Source organism: Zonotrichia albicollis, chromosome 8 (assembly GCF_047830755.1).
Source record: "Zonotrichia albicollis isolate bZonAlb1 chromosome 8, bZonAlb1.hap1, whole genome shotgun sequence".
NCBI classification, from domain to species: domain Eukaryota; kingdom Metazoa; phylum Chordata; class Aves; order Passeriformes; family Passerellidae; genus Zonotrichia; species Zonotrichia albicollis.
The window spans coordinates 31,294,604-31,304,236 of NC_133826.1; the positions used below are offsets into that span (position 1 = coordinate 31,294,604).

Consider the following 9,633-nt stretch of genomic DNA (forward strand, 5'->3'; position numbering starts at 1 on the left):
CAGGACTGGCCCTGCACACATGTATTTACAGCACAAATCTCTGGATAGTACCAGAGAACACAGTCAGGCTTCTCTAGTTTTGGCAGAATCTATGTCACAGTTATGTAAATCCTCTTGTTGAGCCGCCCTAATGCAAATAATACATATACTAAGCCTGTTGGGCAAGTACTACTATTGGAGATTGTTTTATATAGCAGCTTTTTATATTTATATGTACCATTCAGGGTTCAGCAAGAGCTCCCAAAATATTCCTCCTGTCAACACGATAATTTACCCTACCCAAACACTGCACTTTACTCCTTACATAGGTGAAGTCTCGAGACACAAAGCATGAGGGAAGCAACCTGCTGACTTGTGTGGCACGAAGGTTTTTCTCCTGTTTCAACACTTCAGTGTAATTAGATGCTTTAAATAGGCTGAAGGTGCAGTTTTTGTTTAATTTGAGGGAGGCAGAAATACACAGGACCAAATATCTTCTTCCGGTTGTGGATTTGTTACTGAACAAAAGACAACTTGACTGATTTTTCAACTGACAAAAACAAGAATGAAATCTAAGATAAAGAATCTCACAGAAGACCGATTTCCATTTCCCAGTGAAGTAGGCAACCAATAACACAGCTCTTACATGCTTTTACATGCTACAACTTTTAAGTGACTCACAAACAGCAGATCATTTTCCTCTCCTTTTGTCCCCAGCTGCTCAGCCTGCCTTAAATAGCTACTGCTTTGAATGCAGTTCCCTCTCCTTTCCACACATGCTGCCAAAGATATCAGCTGAGAAAAAAATTGCAGAAAATCATCTTCCTCTCATCAGTGATTCATATGCTCATGAACTTACACCTTGCTCAGTTGCCTATCCCAGATCCCACTCTGTTCTTTGCATTTTAGTCAAATGCCTCAATCAAATGCACTTTAAGCTCCTGTGTGGCTCTGTGCCAAAGAAAAAAAATTATTTCCTCTATCCACCACCTGAGCTTGCTTCCATTTTTACTTTTCTCCTTGTTAATGTGTTGCTATCTTCCATTTGTTGTGCTCTTATCACTTAGAGCTGGTCTCATAAAAGCTCCTTCTGGTTTCATACCAAAGGAGTGAATTTCTCTCTTCTTTCCTAAATATAATCTGTTTGTGTGACCTCCTCCTAATTCTCCCTTATACTTTACAGGAAATTATCTGGACTCCCAGATTTACAATCTAGCCTCTACCATTGCCTTCTCCATGAAGGGTAACTAAAATTAACTAGCAAGAAACACAATCCTACAGCAGTCATTTGACAGTTTTCAAGTAGGACAGAAGATAAGGCTGAAGCCTAAAAAAAGGACGACTCTGAACTCTCATTTCTTCACCATAAAATTTGCTTGTAATGAAGACACTCTTGTTTCTTCACAGCTTAGTGGCCTCATTTTAAATTTCTGCAGCTAATGCTATTCCAGTTTTTCCTGGTTGTACATTTTCTTGAGAATTGTTTCCAGTTCTTTTCCAGTGGAGGTTTGTGGTTGTACAGCACTTGGAAATCGTGAATATGAGGAGCCCAGAGCGCTGTAAAATATTTTGACAGCTTGTTCTTGAAATCAAAACATTTCACCTGAAGGGCATAGTTTGCTTGGGTGGAAAATAACAGCTCATTTTCTTATGCAAAACAACTCTGTGGCATACTGAAGGCACACAGAGTTATTCACATGGAAAAATATCAATTATTTTGTGAGTTGCCCATGCTGTGCAGTGCTGTGGGAAGCTGGGCATTTACATAGTATTCTGATTAAGGTGTATTTGCATCCCTGTGGGACAGGCATTTCCATGTTCTTAGGATGCCAGAAGTGCTTGGATCACGTTGGCTTCTCCCAACATAAGGGATGCACCCAAGTCCCCATGGGCTTCGACTGCTTGGGGCAGCAGAACATTAATTTTTTTTTTTCTGCTGAGGTTACCTTGTACAAGCCAGCACTATCCAAGCAAATCTCTGCATGGAATGGAATGGAATTAACAGAGGCCAAGTGCTGAGGAGCATTAACACACTAAACTGCTGGGAAACATCAGCACATCCATTGGAGAGTGTGAGCTTTTCTCACTTTGTGCTCAGGTGAGTACAAGGCAGCCCTTTCAGGAACATATGTAAATGGAAATGGATTACTTAGGTTAATAAAGCAATGGTTTGAATATGTAACATTGATTTAGATTGTCTATTGTGATTAGTCAGATGAACAAAAATGACAGGTCTTATGGCCCGCAACAGCCAATAGCTTTTCATAAAGGAAGATAATTTGGCAAAACTAAAGACAGTTAAAGAACAAAAGGTGAGCATCAGTAAAAGTCAAGCTGTGAGCCTAACAGTTCTAAGGATTTAAATATTTAATAAACGTGGGGTCCTTAGCAAGTAATATTGGCAAAGTTGGGAACATCAAATCAGATCCACATTCCCTTTCCTAGAGTTTCAGCTCTCCCATGTCATCAAAGGCAGAGGACTCAGAAATCCATAGCCCAGTTCTCAGAGTTACCAGAAGGTTAAGCCACAGGCTGACAGATAAAGAGAAAAATATCCCGCAATTAGCCAAGCAAGTAAGGGTCTGAGTGACTCTGGAGGTCCAGTCCCAGCTAGGACCGAACTGCAGCTGTAACTGTGTGTGTCAGCTGGGTCCAGCAGCGTCAGCTGGGTCCAGATTCACAGAAGGTATAGCACTAATTCTATGTGCAATTTCCAGCCCATCTCTACTACGTATTTCATCTTGTTTGCTTGATGCTGTTTATTATGAGTAGCCAACACATTTGCACAAGCAGCTGATGCATTTATATTAATACTAAGATCACTTTTTCTCCTATGACATTTCAGTGAAATATTAGAGTTTCCTTCCAGACACTAAGTTCCAAGGAGAGGAAGTACAGAGAAATACAACCAGCTGGTTTCTATGGGAAGAAGTGGCTGTGCCTAACTTTGGTTAGTGAACTTATTTTCATTGCCCCAGTACAAATATCACAACAATTCTATTAACCTGTTGCATACCTAAAATATTTTCAGCTTGCATAGACTAAGCAGTCACTGACTGCTCAGAATGTTGTACAGTGATGAGAGTTCCTCACAGCTTCTTTGTGGTTTTGTGGATTTGAGCAGTACCCCATTAGATGCAAAAGCAATCTGACTGCATCCATCCATTTGTTGTGTGTGTAAAATATTCCTGAGTTTTAGCATGGTTCTGTAGCTGCTAAGACTGACTTCAAAAATATCCATCAGTCCTGAAAAATCTTGAAGAGATGTTCGTCTGCTTCTTTCAGATACCAGGCTATCAGGTAGAAATTTTAAAAATGCATGTGTGGCACTATCTGGAATTTTGTTTTGAAATAAATGTATATTATCTGATGATTTTAATTAAAAATAGGCACGGGTCCTCAACCTTCCCTCTCATAGTTTCACAGGAGTTTATGGAATAATGATATAACAATGTTAATACCACTTTTAAAAAAGCAAAAATAAATCAATTTATCGATTTATCGTCACAGTCCTGAGGTGGGTAAATAGAAGAACCACTGGGATTAGACACAGGTAAATGCTGAGAAATTAACAGAGCCAGCCATAAATTATGAGTTGCCTAATTTTGTGTCACCTCTGTCCACACAACTGGACTGGACTGACTCTTCTGGCATGACACTGTTAAAAATTTCAAATTGTAGCCGTTTATGCTCTGCCTGGCCAGAAGCTCCACAGATAAATATCAGCTGGATTTTGTATGATGCTTATTTCCTTTTGCCAAAGCTAAAACCTGGGACTGAATCAGGCACAAAGGACTTGATGTCAGTGCAGGTGCTAAAAGTTTTCTCCCCTGCTGTGAGATGCTGAAGTTAGTCTCATGAGCACAATGTATGAAAGGCTTTTGGTCCTCTCTGGCACACAAGATATTCTCTAAATAAGAAAAAACGACCAATTAACATTTCTGTTCTTCTGCTATAATGTTTAGAAGCAAGCAGATGCAAAGCTAAGGGATTACAGAAAGTATTAGTATTTTGCTGCCAAGAATATTTTTAGTAATATGTGGGACTAAAGGGCATCTTAGGTCATAATTTCTAGTGTTCTATTAATGAAGACAAGAATTTAAAATAATCTTATAATTATATGAAGCTCTATCTTCAAAGTACAGAAGAGTAGAAAGGGAGAGTGCAAAAAACAACAGTTTGTGAAGCCTTATTCTGGTTTTCAGTCTGAATTTGTTCACTAACTGCTTCTATACATTTTTTCTTTTGTCAATATAACCATAATACTAAAATAAATTTTTTTTTCTCACCAGGTTACCTCTCTGTATTCAGAGGGCAATCATAGCTCCTCTCTTCTTTCATCTTAAGAGACAAACTGATCTTTCATTCTTCTCCTGCAAGACAGGTCAATTCTCCTGCTTGTCCCACCTCTCCATATCTGTTTCCACCTGATTTCATCTTCCTGGAGCACAATTGACCAGATTCACTGGTTTTTGTCCCATGTGAAGTTAGTAAAATAGATTGGCCTGAAACTTCTTTTACAGATCTATAAAGGATAAGGATAAGGAATAACCTCTTAACATTGCTAAGGGTGAAACATGGCATGTGGTGCTTGTGTTTTTCTTTCTGCTCTGAGAAGATGAACATGGCTAAAATAAGAAAGATGTTCTCATGCAGGCAGGAGTCAGCTTTGCTCATGATTGTACCACAGAGGAAAATCAAATGAGACTTAAACTCCTAAGGCTGCTCTGGTGAAAAATATGTTTTAGGTGCTAAAAATATTTTAATTGAGAAGACAAAAATCCCTAAGTCTGCAAGTTGGGAGAGCTGGGATCCCAGTTCCTGAACCACTGGAAGTTTATGCCAAGTGGAGACATTGAGAACCAGGAATCTGGGTAATCTGAGTAAAGGATTTGGCCTCAGGACAAGATTTGGAGGGAGGCAAGAAATCAATCAGTAAGCCTGCTTGTTCAGGAGAGTGAAGGACAGTGCTGCCATTGCCCCCATTCCTTTTGTATGATGGCCACTATTAGGTGAGAGTGGCGCTGCTTAAAAACAGGCCACATTTCTGAAAGAAATAGTTTTAAAGGAAACGTTGAGAAGGTTTGTCAGTGTGCATTGTCCTGTTTGGTTATTCACATGCTAACTGTGTTGTTCCTGCAGCACCTTCAGCTTCAAGATCGTTTTCTTGAAGTCAGAAAACGAAACTCTGCCTTCCCTGAGACAGTCAGACAGACAAACAGTGGAACGAAAAATGCCAGTGAAGTGAGTTGCTGTTTATGGCTATTTTAACAGTAGGAGATTTATGTGATGGGATGACCAAGTTTGAATAATCTGTACAACTTTATTTTCCTTCACCCTTTGAAGAGGGTATGACTGTTCTGATTCCTTGTTGTCAATTCTGCTTGCCATTTCCATTCAAGTAAATCCCACACAGTCAGTGAGATCATTCTGACTGGTGAGTAAATATTAAAACAACTAATATTACCCATAAGAACAAGAAGCAAAACTGTTTGGTTTATCCTGGTCTTTCATTTTGCTTTTTTGCTTGACAAGAAAGCTAGTAAACATTTAATAAAAATCCTGAAAATTTATCATATATTTGATAAAAGTTTCTTATTGTTCTAAAACAAATTCTCTGCTGATTAATGCCATCACCACATGATGTCTCACAAAATACAACATAATGCTATGTTTGGTTTTCATTTGTGTTTTCACAGACTTTCTATATTTGCACTCCAGCTTCCCTCATGTATGTCTTTATATATACTTATAAATATGCACTTTTTTTGCTTGCTTAAATATAATTTTTGCGCTCTGGATACAAGTAAGTGGAGAGCTACAAAAAAGCTTGCTTGTTTAAGGTGTCACTGTCACCATCCCTTGTAATAATTATAACTACAGCCATATAGTATCCTGACACTATTATATGATCTTTTTATAAATTTGCAATTAGAAAATACCATTACTGATGATGCTGAGAAGTGGCTGTGGAACACAGCTCTCAAACCAATCTCTATAATTCAGAGAGCAGGGTTTTGATAGCTGAGCTCTCAGAGCCCCCTTAGGAACATCAAATGTTTTTTACAGAACTTGAGAGTGCTTGTGATTGTTTTTAATGCTAAGTTGTTTTTTTTTTTTTTTTTTTTTTTTGATTGGTTGGGTTTTTTTGGTAGGATTTGTTTTTGTTTTAAGAAAACTGGCAATATTTTATACCAAAGAAAGTGTTTACCCTCATGTCTAGCAGAAGCCTACAGCAAGTTGCAGGGGAAGAGTCAAAGCTGTGAATTTACTCAATTATTTATGCCCCCTAGAAGCACATATGAGGCCCATGTTTCCTATTAGTGTTAGCTTGGTAATATTTTTAGATAATTCCTGTCATTATAAGCAAAAAATGCCATATAAATGAATTCCTAATCCTTTTGAACTCGAGAAGAAATTCAGTGCGCTCTCTAGAACATTCCTACCTCTCCTGTGCTTTGTTAGAGCTCCACCAGCTGCAAGCATTATGAGTATTTCCAGGGTGAATAGTCAAGTAAGCAGTGCCAGTATCCCTGTTTTGCTGTGTGTAGGGTGGGAGGAGTGGCTGAGCCCCTCTCCCCAGCAGCCAAACACACCACAGGCTCTCAGCCACCCCAGGCTGCACAGGGCAGAGACCACAATGCTATTTTCAAGGGCAGATGTTGTTTCCACAGGTCAAACGCTGGGGAAACCATGGCATGGTCTGAGTCTGTGGATACAGTACTGTCCAATAAAGGTAAGAAGGGATGGAAAAGCAGATGTGTTCTTAAAACATTTGTCATCCCATTCACCAAACATTCCTGCCAGGTTTTCACTCTGCTCTCCATTCAGCTCCCCACATGCACTGAACTGACCAGAGGTGCTGATGGAGGTGGGAGAGCTGCTGTCCTGAGAGGTTTGTCCAATCTGCAGACACAGCATACCTTCTGTCCAGTGCTCAAGGGCAGGCAGAAATGCTATGAAATAGTTTTTATTAAAGTGACTGCTAAATTCCCCTTGCAGAGGTTTCATTTTTAATAATTATTTTCACAAAAACCCACAAACGTTTCCTGAGAAATATGTGCATTGTGCAGTGACTTCCAGTCAAACAAAAAATGACATATCTAAAGTCACTTCTCCTAGAAATGCCATTTCTACAGACCTGACACCACAAACCACATGCAACTTGGAAATTTCCTTGCCCCTGCCCCATTTCCTCGCAGTAATATTGTGGCCTGGACCTTAGGATGCCTCCACCCTGTTCCTGGATAGCATTAACTTGACAAATACAACTAAATTTGGGTACTGTCAGCTTTCTTTACTCAGAGGTTTTTATTTGGATTAATTTTAAAATAATTTATTCCAAACAAACCTTTATTTGTTTCATTTTTTCCCCTTCAAAGTGAAAAAAAAAAGAAAAAAGAAAAAAAAAAAGAAAAAAAGAGGAACACAGAAGTAACAAAAGTAACAAGGAATCCATCTTTTATCCAGGTCTTAATCTTTCCTTGCAAGGAGATGGAAGCCCCATTTGGGCAGGGAACCTCAGCTGTGGGGGAAGCACACTAGCACAGTGTGACCTACATTTCTATTTGCTTCTCAGCCGAGGAGTCAGCCTCAAATCTCTGATTTCCAAGCCACTACAAAGCCTTTTGAAACCAAAACCTCTAGGATCCCCTTTTAACAAATGTACCAGTGCTAAAGAGACCAAACCACAGAAGGCAGCTGTTGGGAGCAATCCTTGGTTGGCAGCTCACTGAAAAACTCTCTTAGTAGTCCCCTTATCAGCACTGTAATTTAATCTCCTATTTATTTCCCCTGCAGTGGCTTCTCAAACCTGATTGCTGGCTGACATGTAAAAGAGTGGCAGATACATAGGTTGCACTATACACATTCTGTAAAAATAAAAAAAATATATATATATGTACACACACACACATGTGAGTATGCACACACATAAATTGCACTGGCCTTTCAGTTTTCCTCCATCCACTATCTGATGCATTTCCCCCAGAGGGCCTGGCAGCTTTTCGGACATTTTTGAAGTCTGAGTTCAGTGAGGAGAATGTGGAGTTCTGGCTAGCCTGTGAAGACTTCAAGAAAACCAAATCCTCCACTAAGATTGCGTTGAAAGCCCAGAAGATTTATTCTGACTTTATACAAGCTGATGCTCCAAAGGAGGTAAAGAGGCTTTTGTGTGTGTGCTTTGGGTACTGAGGATAGGGATGAAGTAGAAAGTTCAGATCCAGACCTCAAAGAATGACCAAACCCACAATTCATCCTGGTTGTAACTCCCTTTTTAATGTCCATTATTTACCAGGTAAACACCTTGTGCAACGCTGTGAAGCAAAGATGTTATGGTTTACACTTCACATTCTTCACATTCTTCACACTGGGAATAAGTTTACCTCATCTTCTGAAATTTCTGCCAGAAGTTTTAAGGACGTTTATGCTCAATATAATTTGTTTTCTCTAATCATTTTTTGTAATGCAGTAAGCACCATCTCTTCTGTATTCAATGTACCAGAACATTAGTAGGTTTATGATTGCATTTGTTCTTTTGTGTAGGTAATTTTTGACATAAAGAGAATGCAAAAATTTCCATCACAGAATTCAATTTTATAATTATTTCAAAAAGGCTTACTGTGAAAGACAAATTGCTTATTAATCATTATTCACTTTCTGCACCTTAAACATTTACACTGATGTTTTTGCATTTGCTAGAAAGAGTGCTTTAAACATTCCCATGTATTACATATGATTGAAATGTAATCATATCCATCAATAATAAGATGATTGATTGATATTATTGTTAAAAACAAAAAATCCTTTAAAAATACATAGGGCCAAAGTCTAAAATGATGCTGAGTACCTTCATTTTAAATTTTCTCTTTGGTAATCAGTACTTCATAGGATTTGGTTTGGCAGAAAGATGAGAAGGAAAAGCAAATTTTTCCCTTATTTTTTTCAGTGATGCCATCTTTTTAAGAGCCAAATAAAATGAAGAATTCAGTCTGCTAGAAAAGGAAGGGATGAGCTTCCTGTTTATTTGCATCAGTCAGGTTATTTGGGAGGAAATTCAAATGCAGCTTGTGTCCTGGACACAAACAGACCTCAGCTTTCTGAGCAAACCGACACTGCTTTCATGCTTCTTTCTTCCTACAGATTAATATTGACTTCCATACCAAAAACGACATCTCCCAGAGCATCTCTGAGCCCACCCTCCGCTGCTTTGATGCTGCTCAGAGCTCTGTCTACTGTCTCATGGCAAAGGACTCTTTTCCCAGGTTTCTGAGGTCAGAAGTGTACAAGGAACTGGTGAAGAAGCACCAGGACAGAAATCAGAAGAGATGGCTCCCGTTTCTGTGAGGAAAAACACTGAGCCTTTAGGAATTTATAATGTCTCCCATTGCAATTCAGTACAGATAATTATTCATTATTAAAGGGATTGCAGAAGCCACTTTCAAGAATCACCTGTGCCAACTTGTTTTTAAGTACAAATTGCACATGATGCTTTCTAAAAGCAGTAGAGAAATATTCAAGAAGCAGGATGGAATATGCTAGACACTTGAGCTGCCTTCCTAATAAAAAACTTTGCCGTTGTTGTTTTTTTCCTGTGTTTGCTTCATTTTTCAAAGTGATATGAGATTTTTAAGCATAATGTTTTGGTTTCCTTGT

At 38.8% G+C, this 9,633-nt stretch overlaps 1 protein-coding gene across 1 annotated transcript; it reads left to right on the forward strand.

Annotated features, from left to right (window-relative positions):
- The first annotated feature begins 6,672 nt into the window (after positions 1–6,672).
- On the forward strand, positions 6,673–9,423 carry RGS21 (regulator of G protein signaling 21). Its single transcript, XM_074546586.1, has 3 exons — positions 6,673–6,715; positions 7,901–8,136; positions 9,121–9,423. Exons 1-3 carry the CDS (start codon positions 6,673–6,675, stop codon positions 9,322–9,324), a joined length of 483 nt encoding a protein of 160 aa, XP_074402687.1. The 3' UTR covers positions 9,325–9,423.
- Positions 9,424–9,633: the final 210 nt, after the last annotated feature.

Bases quoted from the DNA above. Each gene is read 5' to 3' on its own strand.
- RGS21 (XM_074546586.1), top strand. From the start codon at position 6,673: ATGGCATGGTCTGAGTCTGTGGATACAGTACTGTCCAATAAAG. The intron at 6,716-7,900 runs GTAAGAAGGGAT...CACACATGTGAG, and splicing joins TACAGTACTGTCCAATAAAG to TATGCACACACATAAATTGC. The intron at 8,137-9,120 runs GTAAAGAGGCTT...TTCTTCCTACAG, and splicing joins AAGCTGATGCTCCAAAGGAG to ATTAATATTGACTTCCATAC.